Raw genomic sequence first — 21,543 nt, 5'->3', positions numbered from 1 at the left:
TATCCCCGTTTGTCTACTTGCATGCGACGTGGAGAAAGCATTCCATAGGGTCAGCTGGCAATTCCTCCGACTATCACTACAGCAGATCGGATTAGGACCTTAACTTTTGGCTAAAAGTATGTCCCTCTACTCCAAACCCTCGGCGAAAGTTACTGCCAACGGTGAACACTCAGACATTTGAGATTAACAACGCGACCAGACAGGGTTGCCCTCTATCCCACCTCCTTTTTCTATAAACATTGAACAACTAGCCCAGGCAATTCGTAACAATGAATCCATACAGGGTATCCCCACCCCCTCGGCCCATTGTAAGCTCTCCCTATATGCAGACGACCTACTACTGTATGTGACACAACCACACATTACCATCCCCTTCTTCCTCCATGAGTTTGATCGATTTGGCTCCCATAGCAACTTTAAATTGAACATAGCTAAAACAGAAGCCTTGAACATATCCTTACCCACCCATGTCCTAACAACGGTCCAACAAAACTTTCCCTTTCATTGGCAGACTAAATCTATCAAATATCTGGGGACAGAGATCCCTCGGAACTTCCATTATGTATACCCCATAAATTTCAGCCCTTTACTGACTAAAATCCGACAATCGCTAGAATCCTGGCACCACCTTAAGTTGCCATAGCTTGCTCGCATAAATGTCCTTAAGATGGATATCCTCCCCAAACTGCTCTACTTGTTCCAGGCCCTCCCGATTACCCTCCCGATGTCCTACTACTAAACGCTCCGCTCCCTAGCGATTAAATTCGTATGGCAACACCCTCCAGATTAAACACATAAAACTTTATGCTCCCGCAAACACACCGGAGGTGTTGGTCCCCCTGATTTCGAGATATATCATGCTTCAGCCAGATTCTTCAGACTGCTTGAATGGTTCCCACGCCCACTGATCAAACCCTCAACGCTGATCGAAGAAGATATGGCGCAAGTAGACCTGCGGGCCCTGCTCTGGGGGTACAATCTCAAATTCGGCCTCTGCTTTCCCCATTTACCGAGGCAGCACTAACTTTATGGTCTTGTCGCCATACAGCATTTGCACTTTCTATTGGCCCCAGCCCCTTAACCCCATTATTTGACAACCCAACACTTCCCGACTACGATACCTCTGGACAGGTGGGTGACCATGAGAGAGCAGGCTGGCCAACGGCACGCTCATTTGCTCATGCAACGACAGGCAGATTAATACCATTTGAGGGACACCAACTCCCACGACAAACTGGTCACCCATGATGTCCTTGACGAAATTTTGCTCTACCCTTCACTTATCCGGTCAGATACATAGGGCCCCAATGACCTTTGAGGAAATGTGCGGTCTCTCCTAGGTCCCTAGACACACGTTATCTTTAACCGCTTCCCGACCACCTCACGCATATATACTGCGGCAGAAGAGCACGTACAGGCAGATTAACATACCTGTACGTTGCCCTTTAAGAGGCGGCAGGTGCGCGCCCACCTGGAGCTCCGTGACTGTGATCGTGGGTCCCAAGGACTCGATGTCCGCGGGGATACCTGCGATCGTCTCACGGTGAGGAAGAACGGGGAGATGCTAATGTAAGCAAGCAATTCCCCGTTCTGCCTAGTGACACTGTCACTGATCTCTGCTCCCTGTAATCGGGAGTGGTGATCAGTGTCGTGTCACACACAGCCCCCCCCCCCCCACAGTTAAAAACACTCCCTAGGACACACTTAACCTCTACAGCGCCACCCAGAGGTTAACCCCTTCACTGCCAGTGACATTATTACAGTAATCAATGCAATTTTTTAGCATTTCCAAACAAAAAGCAAAAGGGGAACCAATATGAACTCTGCGCGCAAATATTAGTAAAACAGACTGAGAATGATATCAAACAAGTCTGTATAAATTAAGGGCTACTGCTATCACCTGCAGAGTGTGGGTGTGTTCCTCTGAATTCAAGTAACATATATCAAAAAGGCAAGAAAAAGAGGAATTCTTTAGTGAGGAACATGCAGTAGACAGTTTTATAAATGTAAATTATTTATTAGGATAATCACAATAATCACCAGTCCAAAAGATGTACTGTGAAGACAGGTACCATCACCAATTAAAAAGACAATATTGTCAAAGACATGCGCAGATGGCCACCTCACTCAGCCACAGATTCAACCCAAGCATATGAACTTCATTCATAAATGATGCATCATAGGTAACAGCAAAAAGATTTAAATACGCCAGTATGCAAAAAAGTCCTTAGTAATCAAAGGAGGGCAGCTGGTTAGGGCATGTAGACTGAGCTTGGGCAATATAAAAGTAAAGAGACCGGCCTGGTTGTAAAAGTAGATGCCTGCTGAGATCAGGAGAAGAGGAGAAGATGCTGGGGATGTAGGGGGTCTGTAGTAATAAACCACCGGATCGTGGGACCCCAGACTGGGGAACAGCATTAATGGTGAATATGCACGCCTGTATGATGAAAGTCTCTCTAGCTAGCTTATCGCTAGAGATGTGAGAGGCAACTTGCACCTAACCCGAAGATACACAAAGTGACTGATTCAGTAGAGTGGATGCAGTAGACAGACTCAGGATGTATTAATACAGTGGCAATCCTGTAGCTGGGATACATAAAGGTTAAATCTCACCCGGTGTCAGCTGCTATCCTCTTCAGGGATGGAGGGTGATGATAACTTTCACCATCTCACACGTGTAGATTGCGGGTTACTGGGTCTTCCGCAGGGTCAATTAGGGTGCAGAGCCGTTGACGATCCCATGGGAATCAGAATAATAATTGTCCTGGTGGGGTGTCAGGTATACAGGCAATGATATGCTTCCTCTTTTCTTCCGTTACTCCGAATATGTGCAGGTAAGCGTGGCTATAGGCAGCGTGATGGCGTCATGCTGACGCGTTTCATCCGGGTCTCGGATTTCCTCAGAGCATGCTCTGAGGAAATCCGAGACCCGGATGAAACGCGTCAGAATGACGCCATCACGCTGCCTATAGCGTCCTGGCAGTGGCGTAGAACCACCCACCAGCCTCTCCAAACCTCCGGCCTGCATTACCACGCTTACCTGCACATATTCGGAGTAACGGAAGAAAAGAGGAAGCATATCATTGCCTGTATACCTGACACCCCACCAGGACAATTATTATTCTGATTCCCATGGGATCGTCAACGGCTCTGCACCCTAATTGACCCTGCGGAAGACCCAGTAACCCGCAATCTACACGTGTGAGATGGTGAAAGTTATCATCACCCTCCATCCCTGAAGAGGATAGCAGCTGACACCGGGTGAGATTTAACCTTTATGTATCCCAGCTACAGGATTGCCACTGTATTAATACATCCTGAGTCTGTCTACTGCATCCACTCTACTGAATCAGTCACTTTGTGTATCTTCGGGTTAGGTGCAAGTTGCCTCTCACATCTCTAGCGATAAGCTAGCTAGAGAGACTTTCATCATACAGGCGTGCATATTCACCATTAATGCTGTTCCCCAGTCTGGGGTCCCACGATCCGGTGGTTTATTACTACAGACCCCCTACATCCCCAGCATCTTCTCCTCTTCTCCTGATCTCAGCAGGCATCTACTTTTACAACCAGGCCGGTCTCTTTACTTTTATATTGCCCAAGCTCAGTCTACATGCCCTAACCAGCTGCCCTCCTTTGATTACTAAGGACTTTTTTGCATACTGGCGTATTTAAATCTTTTTGCTGTTACCTATGATGCATCATTTATGAATGAAGTTCATATGCTTGGGTTGAATCTGTGGCTGAGTGAGGTGGCCATCTGCGCATGTCTTTGACAATATTGTCTTTTTAATTGGTGATGGTACCTGTCTTCACAGTACATCTTTTGGACTGGTGATTATTGTGATTATCCTAATAAATAATTTACATTTATAAAACTGTCTACTGCATGTTCCTCACTAAAGAATTCCTCTTTTTCTTGCCTTTTTGAATTTTTTAGCATTGATCGCATTGATCGCTTTATTAATGCCAATGGTCCCAAAAATGTGTCAGATGTGTCCGCCATAATGTCGCAGTCACGATAAAAATCGCTGATCGCCGCCATCACTAGTAAAAAAAAAAAAAAAATTAATAAAAATGGCATAAAACTATCCCCTATTTTGTAAACGCTATAATTTTTGCGCAAACCAATCAATAAACGCTTATTGCGATTTTTTTTACCAAAAATATGTAGAAGAATACGTATCGGCCTAAACTGAGGAAAAAAAATGTTTTTTATATATTTTTGGGGGATATTTATTATAGCAAAAAATCATGCGTTTTTTTCAAAATTGTCGCTTTTTTGTGTATAGCGCAAAAAATTAAAACCGCAGAGGCGATCAAATACCACCAAAAGAAAGCTCTATTTTTGGGAAAAAAAGGATGTCAAGTTTGTTTGGGAGCCACGTCGCACGACCGCGCAATTGTCAGTTAAAGCGATGCAGTGCCGAATCGCAAAAAGTGCTCTGGTCAGGAAGGGGGTAAGTTCTTCTGGGGCTGAAGTGGTTAATATACAAAGAAATTCCCTCACACACACACACAACACCCTACCCATATTTACACGAAAGTGGTCTACTGACCTAGATATGGAAATTTCTCTGGGAGAATGACAAACCTCCTTCACAGTCTATATAACTGTGTGTAGTACTCATCCTGAGCCTGCTCATTGTGAGTCTGCTGGAACTTAAACCAAGTGGAACTGGTCTAAGTGGTGAGTGAAAAACCAGAGGGAGAGTGAACAAGTCTTACTTTTTGTTTGCTGGGTTGCATTTTTGGGGCTTTTCCTTTTAGCTTTTCAATCACCTTTTTCTGTCACTTTTTAAATAGTTTTTTTTTTTCTTTAGTTCCTTCAGTCTATTAATTAAGGGGAGTGGTTAATTGCTCACAGGTGCCTGCAGTCTATATAACTGTGTGTAGGACTCATCCTGAGCCTGCTCATTGTGAGTCTGCTGGAACTTAAACCAAGTGGAACTGGTCTAAGTGGTGAGTTAAAAACCAGAGAGAGAGTGAACAAGTCTTACTTTTTGTTTGCTGGGTTGCATTTTTGGGGCTTTTCCTTTTAGCTTTTCAATCACCTTTTTCTGTCACTTTTTAAATAGCTTTTTTTTTTTTTCTTCTTTGGTTCCTTCAGTCTATTAAGGGGAGTGGTTAATTGCTCACAGGTTCCTGCAGTCTATATAACTGTGTGTAGGACTCATCCTGAGCCTGCTCATTATGAGTCTGCTGGAACTTAAACCAAGTGGAACTGGTCTAAGTGGTGAGTGAAAAAACAGAGGGAGAGTGAACAAGTCTTATTTTTTGTTTGCTGGGTTGCATTTTTGGGGCTTTTCCTTTTAGCGTTTCAATCACCTTTTTCTGTCACTTTTTAAATAGCTTTTTTTTTTCTTCTTTGGTTCCTTCAGGCTATTAATTAAGGGGAGTGGTTAATTGCTCACAGGTGCCTGCAGTCTATATAACTGTGTGTAGGACTCATACTGAGCCTGCTCATTGTGAGTCTGCTGGAACCTAAACCAAGTGGAACTGGTCTAAGTGGTGAGTGAAAAACCAGAGGGAGAGTGAACAAGTCTTACTTTTTGTTTGCTGGGTTGCATTTTTGGGGCTTTTCCTTTTAGCTTTTCAATCACCTTTTTCTGTCACTTTTTAAATAGCTTTTTTTTTTTTTCTTTAGTTCCTTCAGTCTATTAATTAAGGGGAGTGGTTATTTGCTCACAGGTGCCTGCAGTCTATATAACTGTGTGTAGGACTCATCCTGAGCCTGCTCATTGTGAGTCTGCTGGAACTTAAACCAAGTGGAACTGGTCTAAGTGGTGAGTTAAAAACCAGAGGGAGAGTGAACAAGTCTTACTTTTTGTTTGCTGGGTTGCATTTTTGGGGCTTTTCAATCACCTTTTTCTGTCACTTTTTAAATAGCTTTTTTTTTTTTTCTTCTCTGGTTCCTTCAGGCTATTAATTAAGGGGGTGGTTAATTGCTCACAGGTGCCTGCAGTCTATATAACTGTGTGTAGGACTCATCCTGAGCCTGCTCATTGTGAGTCTGCTGGAACCTAAACCAAGTGGAACTGGTCTAAGTGGTGAGTTAAAAACCAGAGGGAGAGTGAACAAGTCTTACTTTTTGTTTGCTGGGTTGCATTTTTGGGGCTTTTCCTTTTAGCTTTTCAATCACCTTTTTCTGTCACTTTTTAAATAGCTTTTTTTTTTTCTTCTTTGGTTCCTTCAGTCTATTAATTAAGGGGAGTGGTTAATTGCTCACAGGTGCCTGCAGTCTATATAACTGTGTGCAGGACTCATCCTGAGCCTGCTCATTGTGAGTCTGCTGGAACTTAAACCAAGTGGAACTGGTCTAAGTGGTGAGTTAAAAACCAGAGGGAGAGTGAACAAGTCTTACTTTTTGTTTGCTGAGTTGCATTTTTGGGGCTTTTCCTTTTAGCTTTTCAATCACCTTTTTCTGTCACTTTTTAAATAGCTTTTTTTTTTTTTCTTCTTTGGTTCCTTCAGGCTATTAATTAAGGGGGGTGGTTAATTGCTCACAGGTGCCTGCAGTCTATATAACTGTGTGTAGGACTCATCCTGAGCCTGCTCATTGTGAGTCTGCTGGAACTTAAACCAAGTGGAACTGGTGTAAGTGGTGAGTTAAAAACCAGAGTTTAAAACAGGAGGTTATAACAGGGGTCATAATACCTGTGTAGTGTGAGTACATGAGTGTTGTCTGAGTAGTGTGTGTGGATCGTTAGTACTTGTGTATTGTGTACTGTATACTTGAGTATTGTGAGTGCACGTAGGTCTGTGAGTACCTGTGTATTGTCTTGAGTATTAGTGCCAGGAAGCTAGCTGTTAGGTAATTTGGACAGGGTAAAATCCCCAATCCTCACTAAATTTAACAGGTACGATGCCCGGCGGGTGTGGACAGGCGACTCTTTGTACTGTACATCTTGCTGCATGTATGCGTTACTTGATCATCCGATCGAGGGCGAATACTGCTGTGCAAAATGTAAGCACATTGTTTCCCTGGAAGCCCAGGTTCTGAATCTGGGGAAACAACTGTCAGCACTGAGAAGTCCCTCCATACTAAAGGAGAGCCAGGAACATACACGGTAGGTGCAGGCAGGGGCCAGCACAGAGGCGGGTGGAGACAAAGAGGTGCAGGCACTAGCAAAGAATAGATGGGTGACAGTCAGGAGGGGTAGAGGGGGAAGTGCCAGGGAGGCCGATCCAGGACTGGAGCATCGCAATAAGTATGCTACTTTGAGTGACATTGGTGAAACCAGTCAGGGACCAGCACTGCTGGAGCTGAGGGACTCTCCTAGCTGCCGGGGGAAGAACTCCTCCAGTGAGAGTGGGGGGGGCAGCAAAGGGAAAGGAAAGACAGATTCTGGTGGTAGGGGACTCAATTCTTAGAAGGACAGAGTGGGCAATCTGTAACCAAGACCTGAAGCGCTGAACAGTATGTTGTCTACCGGGCGCTCGGGTTCGGCACATCACGGGTCTTGTGGACAGATTACTGGGAGGGGCTGGGGAAGACTTGGCTGTCATGGTGCACGTTGGCACCAATGACAAAGTCAGAGGCAGATGGAGTGTCCTAAAGAACGATTTTAGGGACTTAGGTGCTAAATTGAGGAAAAGGACCTCCAAGGTAGTATTCTCAGGAATACCACCAGTACATCGAGCCACACCAGAAAGGCAGAGGGAGATTAGGGAAGTAAACAAGTGGCTGAAGAGCTGGTGTAGTAAGGACTGGGTCGATTTCTCAGTCGATAACCGGTACTATAGAAGGGACGGACTGCACCTAAATGAGGAGGTTGCAGATCTGCTGGGAACGAAGATGGCCAAAAAGTTAGAGGGGTTTTTAAACTAGGCGATGGGGGGGAGGGTCCAGAGGCAGAGAGGGTAGTATTGGGGGCATTAGTGGTAGGTTAACCAAAGCACAAAAACACAAGGTGAGTATAGTAGCAAGTCCTAGTTGCAATCTCAAAACACCTAATACGAGGACAATATGCGACCGGTCTAAACTATGTGGCATGTTCACCAATGCCAGGAGTAGGGATGAGCTTCGTGTTCAAGTCGAACCCATGTTCGACGCGAACATCGTCTGGTCGCCCGTTCGCCGAATTGCGAACGATATGGGCCGTTCGCGCCAAATTCGTGTGGCGCGTCACGGCCCATAATTCACTGCGGCATCGCAGTGCATTGCTGGCTGATGATTGGCCAAGCATGCACTATGACCCGCATGCTTGGCCAATCACAGCGCCGTCTGAACAGAGAGCCGTAATTGGCCAAAGCCAAGGAGGCTTTGGCCAATTATGGCTCAGGGGATTTAGTACACGCCCCACACTATATAAGGCCGCCTGCACGGCAGCCCTGTGTAGTGTGTGTTCCGGCGTTGAAAGAGATAGACAGAGAGACAGTGTCATTTGATTTGAGTTAGATAGATTAGGCAGAACAGTCAGTCAGTTAGCTGCACTTGCAGTGTATTGTGTATATATATGCATCCCAGGTGTTGCATATATATATATATACACTGTATTCAGTTTAGCTAGATCCGTTCCTGTTATCTTCTTACTGACAGGCAGGCTTGTCTTGTTACAGTATTTACAGCTACCTGAAGAAAATTGCTGGTGTTCTTTTGATCCTATTAGAACCACAGTCAGGCAGCTAGACTATTTACAGTTAGTGCAGTGCGTCCTGCTCACAGTGTTCAGCTAAAACTACAAGTTAGTGAGGTGCGTCCTGCTCACAGTGTTCAGCTAAACCTACAAGTTAGTGTAGTGAGACCTCTGCATAGTGTTCATCTAAAGCTACAAGTTAGTGCAGTGCGTCCTGCTCACAGTGTTCAGCTAGATCCGTTCCTGTTATCTTCTTACTGACAGGCAGGCTTGTCTTGTTACAGTATTTACAGCTACCTGAAGAAAATTGCTGATGTTCTTTTGATCCTATTAGTACCACAGTCAGGCAGCTAGACTATTTACAGTTAGTGCAGTGCGTCCTGCTCACAGTGTTCAGCTAAACCTACAAGTTAGTGCTGTGCGTCCTGCTCACAGTGTTCAGCTAAACCTACAAGTTAGTGGGGTGCGTCCTGCTCACAGTGTTCAGCTAAACCTACAAGTTAGTGGGGTGCGCCCTGCTCACAGTGTTCAGCTAAACCTACAAGTTAGTGTAGTGCGTCCACCTCACAGTGTTCAGATAAACCTACAAGTTAGTGCGGTGCGTCCTGCTCACAGTGTTCAGCTAAAACTACAAGTTAGTGCTGTGCATCCTGCTCACAGTGTTCAGCTAAACCTACAAGTTAGTGGGGTGCGCCCTGCTCACAGTGTTCAGCTAAACCTACAAGTTAGTGTGGTGCGTCCACCTCACAGTGTTGAGCTAAACTTACAAGTTAGTGTAGTGAGACCTCTGCACAGTGTTTATCTAATGCCACAAGTTAGTGCAGTGCGTCCTGCTCACAGTATTCAGCTAAAACTACAAGTTAGTGGGGTGCGTCCTGCTCACAGTGTTCAGCTAAACCTACAAGTTAGTGGGGTGCGTCCTGCTCACAGTGTTCAGCTAAACCTACAAGTTAGTGTGGTGCGTCCACCTCACAGTGTTCAGATAAACCTACAAGTTAGTGCGGTGCGTCCTGCTCACAGTGTTCAGCTAAAACTACAAGTTAGTGCTGTGCATCCTGCTCACAGTGTTCAGCTAAACCTACAAGTTAGTGTAGTGAGACCTCTGCACAGTGTTCATCTAAAGCTAAAAGTTAGTGCAGTGCGTCCTGCTCACAGTGTTCAGCTAAAACTACAAGTTAGTGTGGTGCGTCCAACTCACAGTGTTCAGCTAAACCTACAAGTTATTTTTTTGCGAGCTCTGCACAGTGTTCACCTAAAGCTACCTGTAGAAGGTTGGTGATGTTTTCCTGATCCTATCACTACCGCAGGCAGCTAAAAAAGCTACAAGTTAGTTTTTTGCGAGCTCTGCACAGTGTTCAGCTAAAGCTACCTGTAGAAGGTTGGTGGTGTTCTCATACTACAGGCAGGCAGTTGATTTTGCTAGCTGCAGTATCAGTACATATATATATATATCCCAGCTTATTGCAGCTACAGGCCATTAGTATGTCTGGAAGGCCAAGAAGGAGAGGCAGACAGTCACAAGCCAATAAGAGAGGGCAAGCAGGCTCTGTGTCTAGTACTGGTCGTGGAGACGGTGCATCCTCATCAGCATGTGGCCGTGGGACACGCTTGGCCTTTTTTTCGGCAGCCGGCCGTGTTGAGCCGCAACATGCGGAAGACTTGGTCGAGTGGATGACCAAGCCGTCCTCATCCTCCTCATCCTCTCTCACCCATGCCCAGGGTACTTTGTCTGGCAAAGCAGCGGCCTCTTCCCTCGGCTCAATGTCATCAGTGACTCCTTCCCTAGCCCCTCCATGTCCTCCTGAGGAGTCCCTCGAACTGTTTGACCACAGTATTGGGTACATGCTCCAGGAGGATGCCCAGCGTTTGGAAGGCTCTGATGATGATACTGAGCTCGATGAAGGCAGTAACATGAGCACGGACAGAGCGGGTGCCCAAGGACAGCAATCTGGCAGTCATGCTCCCCCTGCTGCAGCATCCTGCCAGGTTTGCTCCAGTGATGAGGAGGGAGGGGATGATGAGGTCACTGACTCCACGTGGGTGCCTGATAGGAGAGAGGAGGAGGAGGAGGAGGCGGCACATCACCAACGAGGCAGGATGCCCTCCAGGGGCCAGCCTAAGGGCAGCACATTGACTGCATCACACCCCAAAGCTCCACATGTGCAGGGCGCTGCAGTCTCTGCGCGTTATTCAAAAAGTTCTTTGGTGTGGGCCTTTTTTGAGACGAGTGCATCAGATCGCACCGCTGCTATTTGCAACATATGTCTCAAGCATATCTCGCGTGGCCAAAACATCTCCCGCTTGGGTACCACATGCTTGACCAGACATATGTTGACCTGCCATGCAGTTCGTTGGCAAGCGTATCTAAAAGACCCACACCAAAGAACAAAGAGGACCTCTCCTTGCTCCTCATCAGCTGAGATCTCCAACCCCACTATACCTTCAGTCCTCTCTGAGACCTGCACTGAGAGGAATAAGGGTGTAGAATTAGGTGTGTCACAGCCAAGTACTTGTGGGCAATCTGCTTTTGGTACACCGACGTCAGATTGTACCAGGCAAATTTCCTTGCCCCAGCTGCTGCACCGCCGAAAGAAGTTTGCTCCCAGCCATCCACATGCCCAGCGGTTGAATGCTAGCTTGGCAAAATTGCTAGCACTTCAACTGCTGCCTTTTCAGTTGGTAGACTCTGCCCCCTTCCGTGAGTTTGTGGAATGTGCGGTTCCTCAGTGGCAGGTACCCGAACGCCACTTTTTCTCATGGAAGGTGATTCCAGCTCTCTACCGGCATGTGGAAGGCAATGTCCATGCCTCGCTGGACAGGGCGATCAGCGGTAAGGTGCATATTACCGCTGACTCATGGTCCAGCAGGCATGGACAGGGACGTTACCTAAGTTTCACGGCGCATTGGGTGACTCTGCTGGCAGCTGGGAAGGATGCCAGACAAGGTGCAGTAGTGTTGGAGGTTGTTCCGCCACCACGCCTCCAAAATGCTAATGATTGTGACACACCTCTCTCCTCCACCCCCTCCTCTTCTTCTTCCTCCATGGCCTCTTCCTGTGCTTTGTCCTCGGAACCAGCGGTGCTCCGTAGCCATTCAAGGGGCTACGCAAGTACGCAGGCCAAAAGATGCCATGCGGTGCTTGAGCTGGTGTGCTTGGGGGACAGGAGCCACACTGGGGCAGAGGTTCTGTCAGCTCTGCAGGGGCAGGTTCAGAGGTGGTTGACACCACGCCAACTTAAGGCAGGAATGGTGGTTTGCGACAATGGCACCAACCTCCTCTCTGCCCTCCGACAGGGACAAATGACCCATGTGCCCTGTTTGGCTCACGTCCTTAACTTGGTGGTGCAGAGGTTCTTGGGCAGGTACCCGGGCTTACAGGATGTCCTGAGGCAGGCCAGGAAAGTCTGTGTGCATTTCCGCCAGTCATATAATGCCAGTGCTCGGCTGATGGACCTCCAAAAGGAGTTTAACCTGCTCAAGAACCGCCTAATCTGTGACATGCCCACCAGGTGGAACTCAACGTTGGCCATGCTGCAGCGGCTGCACACGCAGCAGAGGGCCATCAATGAGTACCTGTGCGACTATGGCACCAGGACAGGGTCAGGGGAGCTTGTTTTTTTTTCCCCACGCCAGTGGGCCATGATCAGGGATGCATGCACTGTCCTGTCACCATTTGAGGAGGCCACGAGGATGGTGAGCAGTGACAGTGCATGCATCAGTGACACTGTCCCCCTTGTCCACCTGTTGGAGCACACCCTGCGTGGAATAATGGACAGGGCACTTGAGGCAGAACAGAGGCAGGAAGAGGAGGACTTCCTTAGCTCTCAAGGCCCCCTTTATCCAGACAGTGTTCCTGCATGCCCGCCGATCACACAGGAAGAGGAGGAGGAGGAGGAGGAGGAGGAGGAGGAGGAAGATTGTGTCAGTATGGAGGTGGAGCCTGGCACTCAGCATCAGAAGCAGTCTTTAAGGGATCAGTCCCAAGAAACACATGGACTTGTACGTGGCTGGGAGGAGGTGGCTGCGGACCATGTCGTCCTTAGTGACCCAGAGGACTCCGGACCGAATGCCTCAGAAAACCTACGCTGCATGGCCTCCCTGATCCTGCAAAGCCTGCGTAAGGATCCTCGTATTCGTGGTATCAAGGAGAAGGACCAATACTGGCTGGCAACCCTCCTTGATCCACGTTACAAGGGTAAGGTTGCGGACCTTATCTTGCCATCGCAGAGGGAGCAGAGGATGAAACATCTTCGGGAGGCCTTGCAGAAAGGTCTGTGCAACGCGTTCCCAGAGACTGGGAGGTTACAAACTCCTGTTTCTGGACAACGTGTTGCTGAGGCTTCGGTCAGTCAAAGAAGGAGCGGTGGAGAAGGTGGCCGTCTGACCGATGCGTTCAGACAATTTTTTGGTCCGCAGCCCAAAGGTATGATCGGTTCCAGCAACCATCGCCAGCGTCTGTTTTACATGGTGCAGGAATACCTAGGGGCAAGATCTCACTTGGACACCTTTCCCACCGAAAATCCTCTGGGTTACTGGGTCTTGAAGATGGATCACTGGCCAGAGCTTGCACAGTATGCAATTGAGCTACTGGCCTGTCCTGCATCCAGCGTTCTTTCGGAACGCACATTCAGTGCTGCTGGAGGCTTTGTAACCGATCACAGGGTGCGTCTGTCCACCGACTCGGTCGATCGACTGACCTTCATAAAAATGAATCAGTCTTGGATCACCACCAGCTACCAAGCACCTGATGCTGATGTAAACGAATATTTTTTTTGAAATCTCAGATCCCTTCAAAGACTGCCTATGCTGATCCTGAGTGACTATCCCTGAGTAATTATCCTCTTCCTCCTCAATGATCATGCTGATAGCTTGTAAGAACATTTTTGGTTCTGGGCGCCACCACCAGTGCCTAAGGCCCAATTTTTCAGCCCCTGGCGTGTAATTACAATTTTTGATGCAATACTTTGCAGCAGGGCTCGTTCCTGCGTTCCAACCAGAGTGTCTGTGAGGGGTTGCAGTGTTGTGGCACCAGCACCAGGGCCTAAGTCCTAATTTTTCAGCCCCTGTTCAACAGGGGCATGTAATTACAATTCTTGATCTAATATTTCACATCAGGGCCCTGTGAGGGCTTACAGTGTTGTGGCCACAACAACACCTAAGGTCCAAATTTCTGCTGAGTATATAGGGCAGGCCCCTACTTTCAAACATCTAACTTACAAATGACTCCTACTTGCAAACGGAAGGAGACAACAGGAAGTGAGATGAAATCTACCCCTAGGAAGGGAAATTCTCTCCTGTAAGAGTTAATATGGGAAAAACATTTCTCCTTTCCACTGATGCTTTCCAATCCTTGTTCCACAAAAAAACCCAAGTCTTGGATCACCACCAGCTACCAAGCACCTGATGCTGATGTAACCGAATAATTTTTTTTGAAATCTGAGTGACTATCCCTGAGTAATTATCCTCTTCCTCCGCAATCATCACGCTGATAGCTTGTAAGAACATTTTTGGTTCTGGGCGCCACCACCAGTGCCTAAGGCACAATTTTTCAGCCCCTGTTTAACAGGGGCGTGTAATTACAATTTTTGATGCAATACTTTGCAGCAGGGCTCATTTCAGCATTCCAACTAGAGTATCTGTGAGGGGTTGCAGTGTTGTGGCACCAGCACCAGTGCCTAAGGCCCAATTTTTCAGCCCCTGTTTAACAGGGGCGTGTAATTACAATTTTTGATGCAATACTTTGCAGCAGGGCTCGTTCCTGCGTTCCAACTAGAGTGTCTGTGAGGGGTTGCAGTGTTGTGGCCCGAGCACCAGTGCCTAAGGCCTAATTTTTCAGCCCCTGTTCAACAGGGGCATGTAATTACATTACAATGGGATACATTGGCTAATGCCCTTATTTAATATGCTCTTAAAGCAATCCCATCTCTCCTAACACTTCCCATCCTTGCTGCTAATCCAATTTGTGATAGGAGATCCGTCTCCACTTCCTCCCTCAGGTTAGGGGGCCTATAGCATACTCCCAGTATTATTTTCCCCTTAGCTTCATCCCTTTGGAGCTCTACCCATAAGGATTCCACCTCCTCTCTAGCTCCCTCAGTGATGTCATCTCTCACATTCACTTGTACATTATTCTTGATATATAGGCATGCCTCTCCCCCTTTTTTACCCTCTCTATCCTTGCGGTATAGGGTATACCCTTGAATGTTTGCCAGCCAATCATGAGAGCTGTTGAACCAGGTCTCTGAAATTCCCACAAAATCCAAATCCTCCTCGTACAACAGTATCTCTAGTTCACCCATCTTGTCCGCCATGCTCCTGGCTAGGTTTGAGCCGAACACCCCCCGGTTCGGTTCGCACAAGAACCTGCGAACGGACCGAAAATTCGCACAAACGTAATTAATGGGGTGGGCGACTACATGGCAAATGAGGTTCAATGTAGAAAAATGTAAAATAATGCATTTGGGTGGCAAAAATATGAATGCAATCTATACACTGGGGGGAGAACCTCTGGGGGAATCTAGGATGGAAAAGGACCTGGGGGTCCTAGTAGATGATAGGCTCAGCAATGGCAGGCAATGCCAAGCTGCTGCTAACAAAGCAAACAGAATATTGGCATGCATTAAAAGGGGATCAACTCCAGAGATAAAACGATAATTCTCCCGCTCTACAAGACTCTGGTCCAGCCGCACCTAGAGTATGCTGTCCAGTTCTGGGCACCAGTCCTCAGGAAGGATGTACTGGAAATGGAGCGAGTACAAAGAAGGGCAACAAAGCTAATAAAGGGTCTGGAGGATCTTAGTTATGAGGAAAGGTTGCGAGCACTGAACTTATTCTCTCTGGAGAAGAGACGCTTAAGAGGGGATATGATTTCAATTTACAAATACTGTACTGGTGACCCCACAATAGGGCTAAAACTTTTTCGCAGAAGAGAGTTTAACAAGACTCGCGGCCACTCATTAAAATTAGAAGAAAAGAGGTTTAACCTTAAACTACGTAGAGGGTTCTTTACTGTAAGAGCGGCAAGGATGTGGAATTCCCTTCCACAGGCGGTGGTCTCAGCGGGGAGCATTGATAGCTTCAAGAAACTATTAGATAAGCACCTGAATGACCACAACATACAGGGATATACAATGCAATACTGACACATAATCACACACATAGGTTGGACTTGATGGACTTGTGTCTTTTTTCAACCTCACCTACTATGTAACTATGTAACATTTACCCATATGTCATCGATCTCCAGCTTTGCGCAGGAGAAGAATTATGAACTACTCCCTAGATGATATAGAGATCCAGTCTCGGTCCACGGAATGTTCCCCAACACCCCCGATACCTGCTGTCGCGGTCACAGAGGAAGAGGAAACTATCTCCATATCTGGTGGGAGTGTGCTCAAGTCGGCCCCTTCTGGAAAGGAAAATTTGAAGTATATAACAAAATATATGATGACTCTCTCGCCTTCTCCTTTAAGGTGGCCCTACTGTCTATCCTCCCATGTTCATTCAAATCCCAGAAAAATAATCTCCTTTTTTGTTTTTTTCTGTCAGCAGCCCGTCAGCTGATTGCAAAATTCTGGAAATCAGAAGTAGTTCCCCCCTTCATAGGTGGATTGATATTGTTGTGGAAAATTTTATATTAATGTATTTTCACAGTGTCTCCCAGTGTCTGTCCTCTTGCAGCCCGCTCTAAAGAGCTGACTGGGGTAGACTGACGCTGGTTCAGATCCGTTTGGTAGTGAAAAGCTCTTTGGGGATGTAGAGAAATGTTTGCGGAGTGGGGACGTGTCTGCCAGCTAGGGGCCCCTGTGCGATGCACAGAACGATCGTCTGGTGGGGGGGTATTCGCTCTGCAAAGACATTATCGGTTTAACGAGTGTGCTCTCATGTTGCCCCTGTGTGCCTGATAAACACATTTGTGGCCCAATGAGTGTACGCCTGCCGATAATCTCTCGGCCACAAAGACAGTAGAATAATCCAGGTATACATTGTTCTCTGGAACAATGTGTAATAGGGATTTCTATCAATGGAAATACGGGAGTCTTTTGGGTTGTTCTGGTTGGAGACAGAGTTAATGTTTGAAAGCCATGTGGCTTCTAAAAGCATACATGCACCCCGTCTCTGCTCAGACACATCCATAAGACTCCTGTAGTCATTGTTCATTGGTTGTTGCATTTTCCTGTGTTAAATCCTTATATGGTCATTCACATCCTGTGAGGTCACAAGCTTTGTAAGAGGTGTTTGGTTGTTGGAAGCCGAACCCTCGAGCTTTGGGACTTCCTGTTATGCTAATAAAGAGTGAGCACACGGCTGAGAAGGCAGTGTGATCTTGGAACTGGAAACGTGAGGTTGGGTCTATTTGTGAGCATGGGGCACACACACCAGAGGAGGGGCTACATCAGAAGGAGAGACATATGATCAAAAGGTGAGATGCATTTATATCATTAGACAAAATTGTTATTATGATTAGAAACAGGAGATTTGGCTGTGTGCTCTGCGTACTACCAAATTTCATGCTTATGGAGGAGATGCAGGCTAGAGAGGAAGACAACTGGGACAAACACCTTAAACTGTGGTATGTTTGGGTTCACTATTCGGCCTTGAATAGATTGTTACACAGGTTAAACAGAGGATGAGCTGAGGGAAACCCTAGGTGTTCAACCCCAGAGTATCACTGGGGAATGTGGTTCCAGTGAGTTGATGACCACGCTACAGTGAACGGCTTCCCAATCATTTTGTTTCAGTTATACTAAGAACGAATTATAACAGACGCTTCTCTATAAAAAAAAGTGGGCTTTTGTTTTAGAAGGCATTATTTGTGGGTTTCCATTTATTTGGGGGTATTTTGGTTAATATTTTATGTTGATATGGCCTTTTTTTGATTAAATTCCTTATTTTGCTAAAATGCTTCCTTTTAAAAAAAGAAAAAAAAAAAAAGAAAGGAGGGCTGTTGTTTCAGGAGTGGTATTTGGTGGTTTTAATTTCCTTTGGAGTTCTTGAAGAGCAGAATTCCCTTGCTATTGATGATCTGTCAATGCAGACCCCAGATCTCTCTTCTGGCCTCCAAAGCATGAGATCAAACCAAAGTCACTTTGATTTGATGCTCTTACAAGCTGGTAATGGCTTGTTTACATGAAACCAAAACCAGACGTGAATAAATCCTTGTTGCTTCTGGTTTCTGATATCACACAGTGGGAGAAACAACATCTGTTCCTCTCACTGTGTCCCAGGAAAAGGATGCCACTGGTCATATCCTTACTGAGTTCCCTGATCGCACAGGAGAGCCAGGTAAGGGAGGGGGTGGGAGGGGGACCCCTTCCCATCCAAGTTCGTATCGTTACGTCCTATGGACGTAAAGCAGTTAATGAACAAGCATGTAATACTTACCTGTCCTGTACCTGAGCAGCCCTGATCCTCCTCTTCTGGGGTCCCTTGCTGGCGCTCCTGTCTCTTCTACCCTGCGAAGTGCCTCAATAGCCAGCCGCTTGCTATGAGAGCACTTGTGCTGGCTTGATCCTGAGCTGGGCATTGGGTGTCCATTGACAAACACAGCATGGCTCAGCCCTGCCCACCGGCTTTCTCCTAACAAGCTGTGATTAACAGCAGCAGGAGCCAATGGCTCTCGCTGCTGCCTTCATGTCCAGTGAGGAGAGACATAAGGAGAGAAAGAGAGGGCAGAGCCGCTGCTCTTGGGCATAGCGATGGATCGAGATCTGGCTCAGGTAAGTATAAGGGGGGGGGCTGGGGGAGCTGCACACAACGTTTTTTTACCTAAATGCACAGAATGCATTAAGGTAAAAAAAAAAAAACTTTTACCTTTACAACCACTTTAAGCCTGTCTTGTTATGAAAATTGTATGAACTGAGGAGGAAAGTATGAATTCAGGGAAAACTTTGCACCACACCTCTGCACTTTGGAGAAAATTGGTGATGTTTTCATCAAATTACCTCTCAGCTGCTGAGTCAGTGAGTGTCCGAGTTCATCCAGCAGAATCTGATCCACCAGACCTTTACCTACAGAAAAATAAATAGATAAAAGTTATGACTTGATCATATTCCTTTGAGGCAGACCCACAACATTATGTGTAGTGACCCCCCCGAAAGGAAATAAAACCCTCAATGCAGGGGTGGGCTGACATCACCCCACAGTGGATCCATGGCCGTAATGGAGGACTGAATATAATATTGGTTGACAGTCGTGTTTTTTTCTTTTTCAGGTGTTTATTTGTTCCAGACTTACGGGAGGAGAAGTTTAGGGCTTCAGACACCTCCATCAACTTATTTTCCAGATTCTGACCAAATTCCTGCTGTCACAGTGTATAAGCAGAACACCAACCATGGTGTATTGCAAAAATAAGGACTGTGACGGGAGTCACTAATAGGGGCACAGGGTGAATGAGAACCCCACTATGATCTGTGCTGGTCAGACTCAGTGCTGTATATGTGTGTGTGTGATGTCTCATCCTGTTGTAGACTCTTGGCTGTGATGGTTGGGGTGTGACTGTATTCTATTCTCTATTGTGGCTGTCTACCTCAACTATTACTGCCGGTTCACACAGGGGCGACTTGTCAGGCGACCTAGCCGCCTGACAAGTTGCCTCCCGTTCTGTACTACGGAACCGTTCTAATAGGAGCGAAGGGAGTCGCTCCGACTTAGAAAAAGGTTCCTGTACTACTTTGGGGGCGACTTGCATAGACTTCTATACAGAAGTCGTTTTGCAAGTCGCCATGGAAGTCGTGTAAAGGTCACCTCGGTGAGGCGACCTGCAAGTCGTGCCGCCCCTGTGTGAACCGGGGCTTATGGTCTTGCTGTGAGGAAAGAGGGAGGGGGGATTCCTCCAGCAGCCCCCCTGTTAAGACTGTTTACTGATGAGACGTTAAACACACCAGGCCGTGTGTCCATTGTTATTGGACAGTTTAACCCGCCCTGTTTTCCAAGGGTGGGAGGGAAATGTTTCGAAGTGGGATCATTACAACATGTGTTTGAATAAAGATTTATTCCTGCTTGAACCTGAAGACAGAGCATCTTGTCTCGTATTTGGGGGGGGGAATTATTCGTATGGGTTTCTTGTTGGAATGTCCTTAAGGACTTTAACCCCTTTCATACTCGGGGTGTCGTTACAACTGGTGGCAAGCAGCGGGATCATTCCCACAGCCCAGAAGGACAGCTACAAGAGGACACAGGACAATGAAAGCACAGTATGAACGGCTAAAGCGCTCAGCCCTCAAGGATTTACTGGAGAACCGGGGCCGACCGGCCAACAACCGTAAGAAGAGGGACATTATCGCAGAACTAGTCGAAATGGATAGAGCCGAAAAACCCAACATAACCGAAAGGCCCAGCATAACAGACAGGACACCCGAAGAGGCAAGTTTTGATCGGGCTGTTAACATAAGACTGGCACATTATGGCCCTAACCCTACAGCGGAGATCATAAACCGAGTTATAGCGGCTGTGGATGCAAATTGGCTACAGCAAAGAGGTGCTGCAGTAGCGGGAGTCACAACAGCACCAACTGAAAGGAGAAAGGTACGTTTTGCTGCTTTAAAAAATTTCATTGAAGCAGAAGGGGAGATTTATGGGTACCTTGCAACTGGTTGCAAACTGGATAACCCTGTGGTCAAGACAACAGCTCAGGTGGATTATCGATCAGCGGCACCCCCTCCAGCTGGCGCCTACCAACCATAGTCATATCGCCCTACAGCACCACCTCCAGCGGCCACTTATTCTCAGCAGCCCAGGTTCAACTCCCAGGACTACTCACAACCCATCAGGTGCTTCAGGTGTAAACAGCTAGGGCACAAAAAGCCAGACTGTCCGTTGAATCCAGCCAGGCAGTCCCAGTCGTGGAGAAAGCCAGCGGGGGGAATCCCCGCACATCCATGCCTGCGGCTCACTGAGTGCTCAGTCTGAGGCTGTGGAACTCTGTGTAAGTGGAACTGGTATAAGTGGTGAGTTAAAAACCAGAGTTAGAGTGAACAAGTCTTGCTTTTTGTTTGCTGGGTTTGCTGGGTTGCATTTTTGGGGCTTTTCCTTTTAGTTTTTCAATCACCTTTTTCTGTCACTTTTTAAATAGCTTTTTTTTTTTTTTTTCCCTCTGGTTCCTTCAGTCTATCAATTAAGGGGGGTGGTTAATTGCTCACAGGTGCCTATATAACTGGGTGTAGGACTCAGTCTGAGCGTGCTCAGTCTGAGGCTGTGGAACTCTGTGTAAGTGGAACTTGTATAAGTGGTGAGTTAAAAACCAGAGTTAGAGTGAACAAGTCTTGCTTTTTGTTTGCTGGGTTTGCTGGGTTGCATTTTTGGGGCTTTTCCTTTTAGTTTTTCAATCACCTTTTTCTGTCACTTTTTAAATAGCTTTTTTTTTTTTTCCCTCTGGTTCCTTCAGTCTATCAATTAAGGGGGGTGGTTAATTGCTCACAGGTGCCTATATAACTGGGTGTAGGACTCAGTCTAAGCGTGCTCAGTCTGAGGCTGTGGAACTCTGTGTAAGTGGAACTGGTATAAGTGGTGAGTTAAAAACCAGAGTTTAAAACAGGAGGTTATAACAGGAGTCATAGTACCTGTGTAGTGTGAGTACCTGAGTGTTTTCTGAGTAGTGTGTGTGGATCGTTAGTACTTGTGTATTGTGTACTGTATACTTAAGTATTGCGACTGCACGTAGGTCTGCGACTGTTCTGCGATTGCACGTAGGTCTTTGAGTACCTGTGTATTGCCTTGAGTACCTGTGTATTGTCTGGAGTATTAGTGCCAGGAAGCTAGCTGTTAGGTAATTTGGACAGGGTAAAATCCCCAAATCCTCACTAAATTTAATAGGTACGATGCCCGGCGGGTGTGGAGAGGCGACTCTTTGTACATCTTGCTGCATGTATGCGTTCCTTGATGATCCGATCGAGGGCGAATACTGCTGTGCAAAATGTAAGCACATTGTTTCCCTGGAAGCCCAGGTTCTGAATCTGGGGAAGCA

At 46.8% G+C, this 21,543-nt stretch overlaps 1 protein-coding gene across 1 annotated transcript in view; it reads right to left on the bottom strand.

The window, feature by feature from the left end:
• LOC141145617 (NACHT, LRR and PYD domains-containing protein 1a-like) overlaps positions 1-21,543 on the bottom strand; it is a 361,842-nt gene that overhangs the window by 279,476 nt on the left and 60,823 nt on the right. Inside the window, exon 5 of the mRNA XM_073632446.1 lies at positions 18,524-18,589. Coding sequence (XP_073488547.1) covers positions 18,524-18,589 — 66 coding nt within the window. The remainder of the gene's footprint in view (positions 1-18,523; positions 18,590-21,543) is intronic.

This window comes from Aquarana catesbeiana, linkage group LG05 (assembly GCF_042186555.1).
Source record: "Aquarana catesbeiana isolate 2022-GZ linkage group LG05, ASM4218655v1, whole genome shotgun sequence".
Lineage (NCBI taxonomy): Eukaryota > Metazoa > Chordata > Amphibia > Anura > Ranidae > Aquarana > Aquarana catesbeiana.
Note: the sequence above shows the minus strand (reverse complement) of the source record. Positions and strands in the feature narration are given on the sequence as shown.